This window comes from Pungitius pungitius, chromosome 15 (genome assembly GCF_949316345.1).
Source record: "Pungitius pungitius chromosome 15, fPunPun2.1, whole genome shotgun sequence".
Taxonomy (NCBI): domain Eukaryota; kingdom Metazoa; phylum Chordata; class Actinopteri; order Perciformes; family Gasterosteidae; genus Pungitius; species Pungitius pungitius.
The window spans coordinates 18,512,089-18,530,938 of NC_084914.1; the positions used below are offsets into that span (position 1 = coordinate 18,512,089).

General features: G+C 40.8%; 1 protein-coding gene across 1 annotated transcript; it reads right to left on the reverse strand.

The window, feature by feature from the left end:
- Window positions 1–14,098: 14,098 nt before the first annotated feature.
- Window positions 14,099–18,638, reverse strand: LOC119209300 (proenkephalin-A-like). The gene is made up of 3 exons (XM_037458525.2): window positions 18,336–18,638; window positions 17,967–18,119; window positions 14,099–14,936 (listed from the first exon to the last, which is right to left on the reverse strand). Exons 2-3 carry the CDS (start codon window positions 18,114–18,116, stop codon window positions 14,343–14,345), a joined length of 744 nt encoding a protein of 247 aa, XP_037314422.2. The 5' UTR covers window positions 18,117–18,119; window positions 18,336–18,638; the 3' UTR covers window positions 14,099–14,342.
- Window positions 18,639–18,850: the final 212 nt, after the last annotated feature.

Below are 18,850 nucleotides of genomic sequence, written 5' to 3' on the forward strand. Positions count from 1 at the left end.
AAATCAGTAAAATGATTAGTAAATAGTAAAGTAACAAGTACAATAGTAGTAAACACTATAAAATGAGTATGAGCCATCTTTAAGATTGTTTTGCTCTGAATGTGGATCCAGGTCCAATTTCCTCAAAAACGCAGATTTTACTGGGCGTTTGTGACTTGATTTGAATGGAAAAATGAAAACTAAATTAAATAAATAAATATAAAATATTTTTTATTGCAAAAAAGACTGTGATTCAACTATTATGTGTTAAGTTAGCCTCATGAAACACCTTGAATGACAACCATCTTTTTTTGCATAATGAAAAGGAAATATGAAAAGAAATTTGTGAATATGCTAATATTAGTTTAGTAATGAAAATAAGTAGTGGGAAAAGAGGGAGTGGGTGTAAATTGAAAAAATGCATTTACATAAAATTAAATGCAGGAAAAAAATTATACATTTAAAAAAATAAAAGACTGAATGAAATGCCTTTTTTCGTTTCTAACAACATGTATTTATGAAGTAATAGTTATTATTTGGCCTCACACATAACTGCCTTAGATCTATCACATTTATAAATATGATATTATTACACAAAAGAAGTCATAATTTGGGAGACATTTTCTGATCACTGTTATTCAATTCATTTATATTGTTCAGCCCAAAATCGCAAATTACCAATTTGCCTCAGATTTACAGTCTGTACACATGAAACATCCTGCGTCCCAAAACCCTCACATCCCCAAACAAATGGAAAAAAACCCTTTGAGAATAAATGTTTGAGAAGGTCAGAGGAGGATCCCTCTCCCGGGATGGACAGACTGCAATGGATGTCATGTGTACACAATCAACAATGTAAAAGATGTACTCCTACAACAGAAATGATTTACATCAACAACAAAGCGCTTTAGCTGTTGAGCTTGCTTTGCGTCCTTCAGGATGTCATTAGTAGTTTACACAACAATAATATTAAGGGAAAATCTGACAAGTGGTCAATATAATAGGAATATCTTAATCGCAATGAAACATTTAAATAAACTAGCAACCAAAAGGCAGGATTGTGGGGGAATGGCACATATTGACTGAACCGACCCACTTGTGTCTATATGATGATCATGATCATTGCATCCAACATTTTAAAAAAGCTTTTATTTTGGTGAAACACTTGAAAGATCAGTACTGCGACTTGTGTGTCATTTCGCAAATGGTTTGGCACACATCCTGAAAATAGCACTCCCTTTCTAATTAGTGAGCCTTAAAGAAGATTCACACCACTTTAGGTGAAAGGGCAAACAAAGGCAGACGCTTCCAGGACACATGGTGTGACTGACACACCAGGGACTTCGGGGAGTTGACTTCTTATTGCTCGTTCTCGCCGATGATTTGGCAAGGACTTCCCTTCTCCTAGTCCCAAGACATTTGTTAATCTCCCTTGGTAAGCAAACTTTGATTGTCAAATATCAGGTGCTCCACAAAGAGACATAAAGACCAACAGAAATAGAGATGAATATGAGCTGCAGAGAGACTCACAACCACCACGGAGAGACAAACAACTTTAACACAGTCACTCAAAATTACAAGAAAAAGATAAACAGACACAAAATGTCCACACAGAGACAGAAAAGGCACAGAGAAATACATTAACAGAAAGATGAGTAACAACCACAAAGTTACACCAAACAGGAATTAAAATATACCAATAAAAATGAATAAAAAAGCCTTTTGCATGTCATTATGTCCCACAGGCCTATTGTCTCATAATCCATAGATAGGGCCATAGCTACAAAGATGTCTCAGATAGTCTGAGAAGTGAAGTACCTTAAACCTCAATTCTCTCTTATGACCATTGGGGGGCAACTCCTCTGGTTATATAGAAGTACATTAGAAAATTACTCTTATTCTCTTAGTAAACATTGCAGTTATGAGTTCATAGTCTCAATTTAGCTTAAAGTCTTCTTTAATACAGCATGATGTTTGTTGAGTAAATACTGGTCCATTTTGACTCCAATAAAGCACCGTATGCTTAATGGCGTGGCTACCTTATGATTGACAGGTTGTTGCCAGAGTGTTTCCATTACTAGCGTATTTTGAGTTCATTTACGGTTAATTGTGACATTGTGGTCGCCTAAAAATACCTCATTCAATGTCCTGCTTGCTTTACTTCTTGGTGCAAAAGCATCAAAATGCAAAGATGACAGCACGTGTGTTCAGAAAATGATATCTAAACATTAAAGTATTAAAGATGAAATATCAAAACATAGGGGGGAGGGCGCGTGCAAAACGAATCGATATAAAAAAAAGACACTCCCAGGCTCTCTCATCTGTCAGCAGCGGCGCGTATGCGTGGGGACCTTTAGCGAAGTCATCCGGCGGGCTTCCACACTACTACTGAAGCGTGTCTGAGAAATCCGGTGGAACCTGTGCTACACTTAGCCAAAGTGTGACAGCTAGCAGTGCTGCTCCTAGGTTTACGACTTCAGGGGGGGCCAAAGCCAACCAGGGGGGGGGTATTAGTCACTCAAACGGTTCTGCAGCTTTCTGTCAGTGTGAAACTGCTGTGCGTAGAAAAATAACCCCAAAATATACATTTTAAACTTTTTTAATTGCATGCTTGGGGGGTTGCACCCCCCTGTTATAATGGTAGGGGAAACACTGGCTAACTTGCAAAAGGATTAAAGACATGGATTCCTTTCCCAAATCAAGTTATGTTTCCAATGTTAAAAGGTACTTTAAAGTTAAGTTAACTTATTAGTGGAGACAGAGCTCATTAAGCCTTTTCAAAAAACAAGAAGTCATCACATGATGCTATGCTCAGACACCGTGTTAGTTTTGAGCAAATGTTGGCATCACTAGAAGAAGGACTTGCATGGTTACATATCCTTAAATCAATTTACATTATGCTTAACTATGTTTTGATTGAACAGCTAATAAAAAAGTGTATTTGGGGTGATGCCTGATCTCATCTTTCCTAACCCACACTCGATGGAAAGATAGAAATTAATATTCATTTTTAATGATGATAATTAATCTCTTGTACAGGTTCCAGATGTTATGGAAAGAGAGCTGACTGATTGATTTATAAGATACATTCAGAGGACGAAAGGTGCGTGTGTGTTCCTGTGTGAGGCAGAGAGAGGGAAAGTTATCTGGGCTTTTTAAACTTTGCTATACCATAGGAAGATATACTGTATATACATAAGAAATCCCTCTAAACAATTTGACCACAAAACAATGGCAACGCAGACGCAAGCAATTTATTGTTTTTTCAAAATGAATCTACTGTAATTAATTTGAACAGGATCTTAATGTATATTGCGTTTTATGATAATTTTACAGTATATACTAGTCTTTTACCCCCAAGGGAAATGCAATCCACAACTCGCACAATGACAAAAAACTAAAAATTAACAGAGTTTACTACTTGTCTTCAAACATTTATACAGCTGACTCAGTAGGACAAATAATACTTGGAACATTTCTATTGTAAAAGAAGAGGTACTGTGTGTCAGAAAGACAAATACATAATGAAATGCACATTTTACACGTCTAAATATGCTGCGTGAACCACATGAGACAGACAGGGAGAAAGAGAATAGTGACACACAGGATTTGACTAACTCTCACTTCCTCTTCTGTTCTGCTTCGGCTCCTTAGTATCCCACATCCAGTTATCACTACGGTTAAAAGACATTTATATGCAAACAATGCACCACTGTAAATTTACAGCAATTCATTATATTCTACACAAGAAATGTAATCTTTTTTACATTTTTATTTACTAACCCATGGAAATCCAATAAGAAGTTTGTTTCTCAATGCTTGATGACGTCCCTGAATGTGGCACTCTACACAGTACAGAAATACGTGGCACGTGGCTGTATGCTTATGCCAACGTGTCAAGTTGCAGTTCATATCCTCTGTCCAAAATACCATCCCTTAACTATGTCATCCTGTTAATTAAGATTATTTTATTGGGTCACAGTGACCTTTGACCTCTGACCTCTAATCAGTTCATCCAGATGAGTGTTTGTGCCAAATGTGACGACATTCCCTCCAGTTGTTCCTGAGATCTCACGTAGCACTCAGGTGTGTGAGGGCCACCTGGTCAGGCTGGAGGTGATGGATTCATTCCACAGCTCCCCAAAAAAGTGTCCTGTGTCACGAGACTCATTGTTGATACTTTTTGACGAGCTCACGTTAATACTATTTGCTCTATTTGCCTATGTGTAATATGTTTCTGTATATTTCTCATGCCATAACGACTTGTTTGCATAAGGATATCAATTAGTTAAAATATTTCAGTCCCGTTTTAAGGTGGGCTGTTTTCAGCTTTCATGAATAAAATCAAATTAGCACACTTTAAACGCTCACTCATCAAGTCGTAAAGATAAGTGATTAGATTACACTAGAACCGGGGGGGGGAACGGGTGTGGAATCACGGTTAATATTACTGCACGTCATAATGAAAAGAATGGATGAATGATAACGTATATTATGTTTCCTTATCTCTTTTATAATAAAACTTGTATTATTATAGGCAAGGAGTATTTCATTTAAAAGTGATGGTAAAAGTACCAGGCATGGAAAAAAGTTTTGTGGTATGTTAGGAAAAGACGACGTGACATTGTTTACATTACATTAAATCAAATGCACACTGGCGTGTTAAAGGCTCTGTCACTCTTCCATCAGTCCCATCTGTGTTGGTGGGATTTCACAGACAATAGAAACAATGTACTGGTGAGTCTTTGAAAATGGCAACACATTCTCACACCAGTGTGTCAAATGCTTTGAGTGCCTTCAACCACATCACCATTAGGCCGAATGATCTGTCCCACTGGGGGAGGACCCTGAACTTGCAAAATGTTCCCATTGAGGATGCTGTTGGAAAAAACATGTCTAGTCTTTATTGTTTTAGACGACAACGAGTCAGAGCTCTCTGAACAGAGATACATTGTGACTCAGGTCAGCTGGTTTGAAGATGCATCAGTGTCCAGATAATCTGGTGGGAACGCAAGTGTATGTCCTATGGTCCAAGATGAGCTCCACTAACACTAACAGCATAGCTCTTGCAAACGTACATCACAGGACGATCAATGTACACTGGGCATGTGCATTACGGTGTAGAAAGGTAGGAGATGATATACACACTGCGGTCGGTTTAGCTGGAAGAAGTAACGAGGAGTAGAATTATTACGAATAAGTGAAGGACACCTCACGACTGCTATGAACCAATCAAGTAGCAAATGCAGGTGTGGCCGTGATCTTTTCCAAACTTATCAGTTTCAGGCCGTCCACACAAAGACGGAACCCCTACATTTTCAAACTGGTCCTCCATCCGACCGCTCAGCGTAAACGTAGCAAAACACATGTGTTGTTTCAAACCAAGTTGAGATAAAAACCAAGGTTAAGACGGGAGTAACACAGTTCCTTTATTTGAGCATTTGTGTGAAGGCCTGTGTGACTGCCGTCCCTTACACAGCTGATACAAACAATAAGCACTCTTTTAGCATAGACTATGTTAGAACATATTTTACCATTACATGTCATGGGGTGAGCACAACCATCTGCAGGAGGACAACAAAAACAAGTCACCGTATTTCCATTTAGGGGGTCATTGTGGACATTATTTGGGGAGTGTGAGTACACATTGACACTAAACGTGAGCTGAGACCATTTAAGTGTTCTGGGAGAAGGGCCAGAGCCGTCTTTATTTCTTAGGAGGCCCTTCAACATATGCAGGACAATGCGCAGGATGTTTGATGATTCCACGGTGGGGGATGCTATCCTGTTTTTGCTGTGGGGCCGCAGGTTGAAGGTATTGTGGATGCCAATGGACTCAACAAAGTGATCCACATTTGGAAGGGGGGAGCTGCACTGCCTCACTGCGCGGTCAGATAGAAGGATGCCGCCCAAGGAACAAATCATCTTGGACATGTCTGCCACCAACTTCGTGATGTGCTGGGAGGAGCGCACAGGAGCATCTTCTGTGGGAGACCAGTTCCACCAAGATGTACCACAGAGCAGCACTGGAAGTCATCCCTGCCTGTGTCCTTCAACCTAAAGGACTTCATAAGTTTGCTTTGCAGCAACTGTGTTGCTCTTTCAAGCAGGAGATTGCTGGATTTGATCCCCAACATTTCTTATCTATTTAGAGGGTTTGTTGTGCAAGACACAACCAGAACTTTTCACCTGAGCCTGAGGACCTAATGTCCTTTATTGACGATCACTCATTTGGTCCAGACTAAATGAACCAAACAACCAAAACACTTTGTGTCAAACAGCAGTGTGTCAGCATCATATTGACGTACACAGAACCCATCTTAGTTTGTCAATAATGAAAAATGCACGTTACAATGCTTGTACAATAAGATCAAGAGAACCAAGCAGCAGACAGAAATATAACAGACCTTATTCCCAGATCCCTGTGAAGGAAAGAATTACTTAAATTTTCAACCAAAGAATTTTCTAGATCATAGTTTATTATTTGATCATATTGCTGCTTCCCAATTTTAAAAGCTAGAATGTAAAAATACGTTCTCCCACTGGGACTTATGGCCGTGTCAATGTTTGGTTGTAGCACAGAGATTCAAAGTTCATTTTAGTTACTTAGTAAGCCTGCACTAACTCAAATATGGTCCCAAAAAGTAAAAAAACATTTTTCTTCATGCTGTGAAGTGCCAAAGCAATTTTGGTTGTTAAAGATAGAAACACGTGGACAAATGAATAAAAAGGTAAACTAAATGACTGAGGCTACAATCACAGCAGAATAAACAAAACCCACACTGCTATGAGACACACACACACACACACACACACACACACACACACACACACACACACACACCTAGCTTGGGGATCTCTATCTGGAGGATTGATGTTATTGTGCAGTCTAATTGAACTAAAAGGCTTTTATTTTCCACCCGAGTGGATCTGGATTACTCTCCCATTTCACAGCTGAAAGCTAAAAGACAGCAAGGTGCAGAGAGATGAGGAGAAAGAGAGTCCATTATAATCTGGGATTGAAAATACTCCCTCTGATGTTTGGAGCCGTAATCAAAACAAAATCAAAGCTTCATTCTGTTTCTGCAAGACAACGCCTCGAAAAATCAAACTTTTCACATCACATTGTTGTTGTTGTAAAGAACACCGTGCAGGAAGTATCTACTATGTAGTACTGTGTCATTGAGGAGGATCAAAGCATTTTGCTATTATCACATTAAGATGCCTTCAACATTCAGCTGCAGCCGTCCAACTGAAAACTATTAACAGAAATATTTGTTGACCTTATTTTCTTGACAAAAATAAGATGAAAACTGAACAAGCAGCGGCTTTAACAGAGCGTGCAGACGCATAAACCCGACAGGACATGCAGGAATAACCGCAGTAGCGCCAAGTGGTCGGTGGAAGGATCCTTTTTCTGAGCAGCACAAGCCGATCTCAGTTGGGTAAGCATTCAAAGTCCACGTAACGTTAAATGAGTCTTCATGACCATGGGTAAACTTTATTGAGGATCTGGCACAACACAGCGACCTGCAAGTAGCGCAGAGTCTTACATAAAGGGATGTACGTCCTAATGCGAGGCTTTAGAATTTATCTCAAAGGGATCCTGTATTTGCTCGTAAAGTCTGAAACGAGAACCCATTTTTCAGTGACGGTGTTACGTACTGGTTTTTGAACCTACTGGTTTGGCTACGGGTGCGTGTTTGTTTTCCCCCGGCAGGCAGGTGTTGCCTTATGTCGTCACACATTTGCAAACATATTGCTGAAAATGTTCAAAATGCATCCCATATCCATTGCAGCGATTACGATTGTATAAGTGAGCACTAGTCACTGCCACGTATGAAGAAATACATAAAAGAACATTCATTTAAAGTTCGCCACAACCTGGATTCGAAACTAGTCGAGCAAAATAACGTCATGGCACAAAGCGGCTGCGCTACACACTCAGCCAACCGAGTTTGTAGGATAGTTTGCTGATTTGTTTACTTGTAATAAAAATGTATATCATCAGTGGCAAGCAAACGTTTTGGTTCAGGGTGAACATTATATGTTCTTTTATGTATTTCTTCATACGTTGCCACACTGATGGCATGAAGAAGAGTTAAAGCCCCGTTATTATTGGACATGGCTACAATCCGAAGCCCAAGGTGCATTGGGTGCTCGCTCCTTTAGCTTGACGCACGCTCCTGATGTTGAATCTAAAATCGATTGGTCTTCCTTAGTGTCCCGGATGTTGGTGTTTTTGCGGCTGAATATGTAACCATGATTTATTTTGCGGCTGAATATTTTAACAGTGATTTTTTGAAGGTTGAATTTTTTGCAGTATTTTAATGTTGAAAAACATTCAGATACATTATTTCAATGCTTAAATATTCAGTACTAGAAGTTCAATCACCTTTTTATTTCAACCCCCGATGACACAGATTTACTTCCATAATATCACCTTCACTGGTTCTTGTTACAGACTAAATTCCCTACAATCCACCGAGAAAGAGAAATTCTAACAATGGCTGAGACAAATGTGCATTCTTGTTAGGAACCCGATCTGCATATCTGTTGTTTTTTGCCCTGTCTGTTTTTTCCATATAGTTTCCACCTCTGTGCCCCACCTTCAGAGCTCAGCTGTGGCTCATTGCAGTGATCACTTGTGGCGGGTATAAAGCCTTCAGTGTTCCCATGCCCGTTGTCAGTTCGTCCCAGTTCCCAGGCTGGTCTCAGGTGCGTTTACATATAACTCAGAGTTTGTTCACTGGTTTGCATGTTTGTGTTTTTTGGGTCCTGCAGAGCCACGTAGTACCACGGAGAACACGGCGGTACGAGACTCTTGATTGTGGTGTCGGACCTCAGGCTTCCACACCAGAACCCTGCCCCATCTCGGACTACAAGAAGTCGTTGGAGTTGCCCTCCCGACCCCTGTTGAGCCTGAGGAGCACTTTGTTTTACCTTTTGAAAGATCTGCTTTCTGCAATTGTTTTGATTTCGTTCACTTCCTTGGCACAGCGCAAAATAAAGGTATTGGCTGACATAGTGCTGTTGTGTGCGTGCTTTTGGGTCCACCGACTACACACTCTAACAATTCTGACCTCAGATATACAGATATAGATGTGTGTGTGTGTGTGTACACTTTCTTTATTTCATTGCTAAAACACTAAGCCTACATGTGAAACAAATTGCCTAAACCCATTTATCTATTTTGTTTTTTTCAAGATTCTAAACACATAATGAAACACATGTAAGAGGGGTGGAGGAGGAGGAGGAGGCGTAAAGACCGTCATTTCAGATGAAATTGGAGCGACTGTTATGGACCATGTCTTTGTTCATGGGATGACAGGTTCCCTGTGGCCTCTACAATCAGGACACAGTCAGAAGGAAAGGGTTATCTCTTTCTGTTTGGTATAGATTCAGATTTAGTTGAGTTTACAGATGTTTTATACTCCACAGAGTGAGGACCAGGATAGAAAGAATAGAATGTTTTCCTTTGTAGCGTTTCAGCGGTGATGCTTGCGGGGAATTATCCATCTGCTGTCATCAAATTAATATGAGTCAGTCATCCTCCATTATCCAGGCCGCGGGGGGGGGGGGGGTGACAACCCCAGCAAACATTGGGCAAGAGACTGGTCGGCAGTCAATCAGGTGGCTGACACAGAGATCGACCGTCACTCTCACATACGCAGACCTACAGGCTGTGCAGGGTGATGGGGACTGTGGAGCCATTATGAATATTACTTTTAACAAATGATTTATATTAGGACCTTTCTCATCATAATTCTGCTTACTGCTGTCATTTTATGAATTATTGATATTAAATGAATTGGATGTGTTAGAACTCTGTTTAGTTGTTGCAAAAAGAAGACTAGTCCATGAGGACTCTACTTGTCTCTTGATTTATTCCCTCAGTAAACATTGTAAGGATGACTTTATGGTCTCAATTTCTGGTTCAAGTCTTCTTTAACACAGCAGAATGTTCATTTAGTAAATAAAGGTCCATTTAGAGAAAATGGAAAATGAGCCATAAAGCCGGGCGGGGTTACTGTGATAGGCGCTACAGCTGATCTTCCACAGTTAACTTTCACCACGGCAATGCTCGTATTCCAAGATGTGACCAGTGATGCAGTGAATACGTTGACTTCTTATATTCATTCTACTGAGCTGCTGTATTGACCCCGAAGAATTAACTTTTAGACCCAATCCCAATGTTCTTGTTCACAGAGTTTGAGCTCTCGTAACGTCTTTGACAGTCTAGAGCTGTCATACATGAAATCAAAGATTATACAACACACAAATATTTCATTTTGTCATTGAAACTGAAACAATATTGAGTTTTTAGATTATTCAATTATTTTGAATGATTTCTCTCCACTGGAATGGTTGGTCAGTGCTAGGGTATAAACCTTGAGAGGTTACACCACTCACTTGTTTATGAAAGTTTTAAAGCAGTGTTTAGAAGAGTGATGGTTTCACTGACATAAAATAATTTATTCTTTATCACAAAGTAGTGTGTCATCAGACAGACGGAGGGACACTTACCAGACACAACTGGATTATTTGATATAATTTATATCAGTGAGGGATTCAGGTAATCTTATAACAGGGGATTGTGGCTGTGAAGGATGATATGCATAATATGCGTAATCTTTCATTTGATTAAAAATGTAAATGACTGAAGGTATTACTAATTCTAATTTGGTATAATAATAATTGCTATCAGGCAAGGGTATGAAGGAGCTGGCGTTTTTGAGTCTACCACTATGTTTCTCCTACATGTTTGGCACATACAGAGAGGTGGTATGGTGCAACTCACTATTAGATGTCCTTAAATTCTACACACTTGGCCGTCGAAGGCAGACTCTGTGTACAAGTATGTGCGTGGAGTCAGATGCAGCAACCATAACTGCCCAGAGTGGGATCATTCCCTTCATCTCGCCTGCACATCCCAATCCCAAAAGGCCTAGATGACATTGGCACCTGTTGACAGAGTTATGTGGAGTACATGGTATTAAGAGGGTTTCACATTTCTGAAGAGCTTTGTGCATGACATTATGTCTTGAGCTGGGCAAGTGTGCTGACCACTTATACCCATTCATCGTTGACTATGATTATTGGCTTGGAATATCAGCTATAAAACTTTTTAAATGGTCAAAATGGTATATTGATTTGCCCGGCACCCTCTTGAACTTGCCTCACATTTTCTCCATGAATAGGCACCGTTATTGCTCACCATATGGATTTTATACATCCAATTATTTCCAAGATACATAAGTGTTTCCTCCAGCCCAAAATATGAAGAGATGATTGAGGACTCAATATAAGCTGTTATAGATTACTGCAACCACTGAGTACTGAGGACTGAATGTAGTTACGGGCGCCGATCAATACACAACAAATCAACAATATTTGCAAGTCAACGAATTCAGAAAGGTGAAATGCTACAGAATATTTGTGGTGTGGTATGAAGCCGCAACACAATGGACTTGATATGCCAAACCCTGAGACTAGTGCTGTGCCAAGATGGAAAAATGTAATTGATTAATCACATGATTTTCTGTGATTAACAATTAATCGCATTGCACCTTTTTATTTTAAAGTAATATTCTTAGAAAAATATAGCAGACACTCTTGAAGGAACAGCATCTTAACATACAAAATTTTAATCTGTTTTTCAGGTCCTAGAAGAAACGTTTGTCTTTAATCAGGGAACAGCATAAATAGTCTATGTTCAGTACTAAGGGCCTCTTTTTAGTGGCAGGTAAATGGGTGTAGCACGAAAAAAAGTACACAGCTGGAATTGACTTTGCCGGGGTTTAGTCTGTGAAGCCTGTGGATTTCCTTTGAACACTGAGTGTTTTTTCAATGTCGACGGCTTTCCTGCACACCGCATCCAAAGTAGTCTGTCGAAGTTTCACTCCACTGGTGGTTTGGATCAATGCTTTGCAACTTTTAGGTGGTATTTCAGGCTTGTAGTATTGCAGTGATAAGATCATTCCAGCTTACAGTGGTTACCAACAGCTTTACTATCAACTACATAAATAACTACGTAATAAAAATCTCCATTTAAAAGTGCAGTACCTTTCTCAATATTGTCGGTTTATGTTAGTTAGCAGTGTTAAGCCCCTCGCAATGCTCAAAAAAAAGGCATGATAAAAATCATTGTCAGAGTTAATGGACATTAATGTATTCATAACACGTTCACGTGCCCAGCCCTACTCAAGACCCAAGTCATGTTCCCAACTGCTGGGTAGAGACTGCAGTCTCTGAAAGTCTTGTCACTTGGAATTGACTCATTTCAATCCCAACAGCTTTTGAAATTATGTTTTGGTGCCAAACGAAACTGCTGAAAAGCATTCTAACAAAGACAAAAGTCTTGTCGCCTTGATGCAACCAATCCTGTGATCAATAATTGATCAATCAAATAGTGTGTGTGTGTATAACAAGAACCCCAGCACACCAGACCTTCACATCAACAGCAACTTGACCTCTGACAACATGCCTAAGAGTCACTCTGAGACGAAAGCGTTGATTATCAAGAGACTGAAGACCAGATCCACTGCTGAGGTGGCTGACACCTTCAATGTGTCTCACCGTCAAGTGCAAAGAATAAGAAAATTATGGACTGGAGATGTTTTTGACAAGCCCAAGTCCGGCAGACTCCGCAAGACAACTGCTCAGGAGGACCGTTTGTTGGCTAGAAAATCCAAGGCTCGCCCCTTTTCCACTGCAGCAGAGCTCCACCAGGCCAGTTTGTAGGATTCTGTCTGGAAATGGCCTCCATGGGGGAATCGGTGCCCAGAAACCAGCACTAAACAAAAGGCCCACAGCCTGCTGAAAGGATGGGGGCTGGAAAAGTGGCAGAAGGTGGATTTATCACACAAATCTTTGGTTGAATTACATCACAGACGCCACAAATATTGCAGGAGACCTACTGGAGCCTGCATGGATCTGAGATTCACCCAGATAACACCCAGATAACACCCAGATAACTCTACAACCAAGTTCCTCTAGGTTCTCCAGGACTGGCCAGCCCAGTCACCAGACATGAACATCATTGAGCATGTCTGGGGTACAATGAAAGAGGAAGCATGGAAGATGAAACCAAAGAATCTTGGTAAACTCTGGGAGGCATGTAAGACTACAATAAATTGTATAAATCATTGTCCAACAGCATGGATGTAATCCTTTAAGCTCATGGAAGTCTTACAAAATATTAAATATGGATCTCACAGCACCACTACTTAATTCACTGATGTTATGAAACATACAGTATTTTTGTATTTGATGTAAATTATTTGTTCAATTTTCATTACTCTCTGTAGGCGACAAAACTTTCGTCTTGCAAAAATCTGACCTTCTGTTCATTAAATGATCAATATTTCTTTAGTGAAGCAAATTTATTTTAGTTTATTAAACATAATTTGGGAGAGTTTTAGCTTTCATATGAGCCATTTCTAAAACCAATGGATTAATTAAAAGCCAGGTTATAAGCGGTTGTTTCTGCAAAATGGATAAGTGACAAGACTTATCCTTAAATGTAGTCAATATAGCACAGTCTGTCTCTAGGATTTAAAAAATGCTATGCTGTGCAGATGTTGCACTTACAGGCCTTAAATACTAAAGAAGCATGGCTTACCAGCAATCCATTGCATCAGTGTCACCCACTGGACTCCTCAGAAAGGCCTGCACATGCAGGTCCACTCTGGTCAACATTGTCTTCGTTCGCAAAACCGAGTGTACTCTAAAATACTTCAGGGGTTAACATAGCTGACATTTAAGTTAATGCGGTGTACCCCGTCTCTCGCCTGAAGTTGGCTGGGATTCACTGTGTGCAGGATAAATGGTCTGAAGATGCCAACTTTTAAAAAGTCAGTAATAGTCTCAGTTCAGGTGTCATGTCCAACTAATTGTACTAACTGCAAAATACATACAAAAATACAATGCTTATTGTCTCTTACTTAACTTCTCTCCTGCTTTTGATAAAGTAGTCGTTTTATGGACGCACAAGAGCAATCTTTGGCTGTTATGCTATGTTGATACAACATGTATATTCTATAAGAGCCTTTCATTGAGAATTCATTGTATGCCCGCTTCTAAAATAGTTATTTTAAATCATACCCTGACCAATACACCTTGATCAACAAATTAGTTTAATAAATAATACATCAGGAAAAATAAACCAACCAAATGAAGTTTGTGCACATCTGAACAACATATATTTTATCTTTTTTTATCATTCCAGGAGCAATTGAACCAATGAAGTAAGCAGCAGCACATCATACAAAGCAGAGAGAGCGAGTCCAGATTACAAGGTGGTGGCTGAACACAGGGGGTTGGAGAGATGCGTGGGGATGAAGGGTTATAGCTGTCGCGGTCTAGTCCATGAACCCCCCGTACCTCTTCTGTAACTCGCTGCCGCTCTCCCAGGCCCGTTTCAACACCCCCCCGCTCTTGCTGCTGTCCACCAGCCACTCAGGCCTGCCCACGCGTCTCATGAACCCTCCGTAGCGCTTCTTGAGGCCGCGGCCCAACACCGCCTCTAACAGATCGCCCTGTGCCACCCCTCCCCCGGCTCGGCGCATGAAGCCCCCGTACCTCTTCACTGCCTCCCCTCCCTGACCTTCGCCGCCCTGCTCCGGCGCGGCATTGAGAATCTTTAAGATCTCCAGGCGAACGTTCTCTTCTTCGTCTTGGTTTCCAGGATCCTCTAGTAGCCCCTCCTGAGAGGGGGAGCGGCGAGACATGAAGCCGCCGTAGCGCTTCATAAAGCCACCGTACTTCTTGGCCAGCAGGTGCTGTGGTGATGGGGAGTCGCCGTCGTCAGCCGTCGCTTCGTCCGATCCCTCCTGGTCCTGTGGCTGACGGGAGTCGGCATTCAGAGGAATGTTGTCTTCTTCCTCTAACAGGAAGTCCTGGCACAGGCGGAGCTTCTGGGTGTCCAACCCACCCTTGCACTCCAGTGAGCAGGTCTGGAAAAATCAAAATTATATTTGTGACTCTTCACAATCTTTTCAATACAGTGGACAGTGAAATGTTTATAATAGAGTTGAATATGGTTTTATCACTTGTGATGTTTCTAAGCGGGGTTACATGGCACTCATCAGCACTTTGAGTGGTTGGATTTAAACAATATACCAATGCACAGACCCGATTGAGGAAGCCAATAATTTCACCTCACAGAATAAGGAGTTGCTGCCTCCATTGGCCACTCCTGGTGGCTGTGTAGCTATCTCTTAACAAGATATAGGGGCAAAATTGTTCTAAATACAGCTTACACTTCTCTGATTTCTTTGGGTGTCTAAAAGACATTCACAGCAATACATTACTTTTCACCTCTGCTGGTTCTCCAAACTGTATCTACTGTATACATGTCACATGTTTACTCCATTTTGATTGTTTTCCGTGGATATAAGTCTTTTGGTACATTTTTTAAACAAAATAATATGACTATACATCACGGGTGGTCTGTCAGTCACCAGTTTTGAAACTTCCGCTTGTACAAACTTCTCATTTACTGAGTGATTTCCCTGATTCAGTAAATTCAGTTGATATTAGATATGAATTTGTCTTGCTGCCATCTTGAGTTTTTTTCTATTATCTCAATGAATATTCGAGAAAGCTGCATTTAGCCAATTATCAAAAGCAGTGTGTGGAGGTCAAAACATTGTGGTCATTTACCATGCAGAAAAAGGCCTGATGAGTAGTTACCCATATAGGATATGTAGGAGCCCCCATTTTGAATCTCCTCCCATATTACGTAATAAATGAGGACTTGTTGGACTGTTTTAAACCAGACTGTAATAATAATAATAATAATAATTTAATTTTCTTAAAATCCCTTTAGGTCACAGAGTGTACTCATCTCACTCTTAGAAGTAATATAAACGTAATACAATGTATTATAGCTATTTTATTAAGATGGAAACAAAACATCTTGTATTATTTATCTATGAGGTTAAATCAACACCATTAAATTCAACTGTGCTTTTAATATAATTATTTCCCACTTATGAACTTAATCTTGACAACAATAAAAGGTGACGATTTGGACCTGAAACAGTCAGTCAGTATTGATTGAGTATGTCAAGACTGTTTAAAGATAATGATTTTTTCTCATTGTGTCTTTTTAAAATACATGTATCCTCTGTCTGTTTGTGGGTCGTTCAGCCCTCCAAATACACATATGTATGTGTGCAGAAAAAAAGTGTTTTTTTCATCATATGTACCCTTTAATTCCAAATAAATGAGTGTTCTAGCATTGGGGTTGGACTGCTGGTTGCTACTAAGCACTATGGTCCTCAATGTAATGTCTGTGGTAACAGGTTTTGCCAAACTACAATATGGAAATAAGTGCCTACTGTGAGGTCATGCTGATCACGATGCACAACTCGACACCAGCATTGGTCGTGTTCATGGTGCCGTCGATTCCTTTCAACTGAGAAAAATCTGTCAACTTGAGCTCTTTTCCTCGAAAAACACCAGCAGCAGTCATCTATTGATACAGTATCCTATTTATTTAGTTGAAGCCACCCCCACCCGTAATAAAGCTGTAGGTTTCCCCACTCATCCCAGTCATCCAACAGGAAACATCTGGGGGCTATACCTGGGGGCTGCATACTGGCCACATACTGGTCCCTGCCTCATATGCGTCATTGGGTTTCACTCGTTTGATGGAGGAGGGATTCTCGCAGAGCTTTCAGCGCTGCCGGCTTATGAAGACAGAATTAATGAACAGGAAAATCGAATTGAGGACATATTGGCACCCAAGGGCTAGAAGGGTGGTGGGCATTAGCAGCCCCTGGTGGCCATGGTGGGAAGTTTATAACAACTAATAGGGAGAGCAGCGACCAAGCGTGCATACATTACAGGTGTTGGGGATTCGACCTCTGGGATGCTGATTTATTGTAGGACATTAACCACTAGAGGGTTCCTGTCAGAGAACACGCAGACATCTGGTTTGTTCCACATTATCCGGTATTTACCCGGTAATGCAGGCTCACAGATAAATAGACAAAATGAGTGAATTGAAGGCATTTCCAAAGGATTCAGTGTCTTTTCTAAGGATGAAAACACTCGCCGTTGTTTAAAATTAAGGAATTATAAATGTGTACTCTTCGATACATTGACACTTACATTGCTCTTATTTTTGAGAATGATGAAAAATATATTAGTTTTAAAGTTGTGTCATCGTGTTTAATATTTTAAGCAAGGAAGACTTTTTTCATCTACTTTACATAGATCAAACAAAGATATTGATATCGTTTTTTTTGCAAATAAGTAGGAGACGAGGAGGGAAGAGGAAAGAAGAATGGATGGAAGAAAATCACCCCACCAGATTCTACAGTATTATCTTGAAGCCTACAGAACCATATCACCATGATTACAGCCACGGGTGGCGTGACGAGAGGGAGGGGGTCAAATTGGAAAAGATGATAGGTGAAGAAAACAAGAGGCGAAATGGAAATCAGAGGGAGAGATAAAAGTAAAAAGTAATAAAATGGGTGAGGTGAAAGCCCTTCAATGAAGTAACAGCGGTGACATGGTATGTGACAGTATCATCATCATTAAACACATTAACTGAGGACACGGCGATGAAGATATCAAGAGGAGGAGGGTAGAGATAAAAGAGGAGCAGAGGAGTGGGAGAAGGGAACACAACGACTAACGGAATGGATCAAAGAGTAGAAACTGGAGGTGCCATAGCGAGAAAGTGTCGGGAAAATATTCAAATATAGTGACAGGATAAATATTTGGCTTCATATATTATAAGAGCAGCCCTGGGGTAATATAAAGCTGAGGAACGATCCTCATGATTTCAAAAGGAGGAGAAACCAAACTACTGGGCTTTTCAACCACACCCCGTTTATTTGTTTTCATTTATTTATTCATGAGCACATGTACCACGTGTAGGACACCAGACGAGCCCCATTGATATGATCATTATTGGTCTGTAGGTCTATTAGAAATAAATAGGAATTAATGAAAGGTGGTGTCGTTACCAGGGAGGAGAAACCAGACTGCTGTCCCAGCAGACGGTAAACGCACAGTGCGCACTCCTTCCCGCACTCCGTTCCCACCACTTGAGACACGCACGCGCCCAGAACCAGAACCAGAATCCACATGTCGCTGCTGTGTGCGCGGCCGGCCATTGACTACAGAGAAATTATACAAAGCAGAAACTAGATTAGTAACATTATTCTCAAAAGAAGAAGCAGTGAGATTAATTTGTGTTGATTGTATAAATAACTGTAAGTGCTACTGTGTCAAATCCACCATTTGAATACATTTACAGTTCAACATGCTGTAACACGGCAGGAGTAAAAGTCACCAGAGTAGAAAGTTGCCCAAGTCGTCCGCCTCTTACTTACCTCGGTGTTGTTTCACGCGCTAAAGAAGCTGTTGCGCGCGGTCCCCTTCGGCGCGTGGCGGCAAAGCTGGAAGCTTCGGAGCGGCGCGAGCGTGCGAGCCCGAAAAATCTGGAGCGGTCACGGCTCAGTCAGTTGGAGCAGCTGAGAAGGCGCCTCTTTCTGGGTAAACGTTTGCCGGCGTTCAGGAGGGAGAAAACAATCGTTACCCCGTTAAACTCGCGTGCGCAGTCCCCTCAGAGTGCTCGGTGAAGTGCTCCGGCACCGCGGCTTGTTAAAGTAGTTTGTGCGCATACGTCACCGGGAAGGATGGGGAGGGGGTGGTTGGGTTAATAAGCGTGACGATGTGACGTGACATCACCCCCTCTCTCTTTACCACACATACACACACGCACACACACGCCCACACACCTGTTTCTAATATCATGCAATAAATCACAGTCTACCAAGCAGAATTCTGTGTGGGAACATTTCAATTCAGCATTTGTGTTCGTTTGTGTGCGTGTGTCATTGTTTTC

Coding starts and splice junctions, on each gene's coding strand:
- LOC119209300 (XM_037458525.2), bottom strand. CDS start 18,116: ATGGCCGGCCGCGCACACAGCAGCGACATGTGGATTCTGGTTCTGGTT. Junction 14,937..17,966: donor AGTCTGGTTTCTCCTCCCTG/GTAACGACACCA, acceptor TGATTTTTCCAG/ACCTGCTCACTGGAGTGCAA.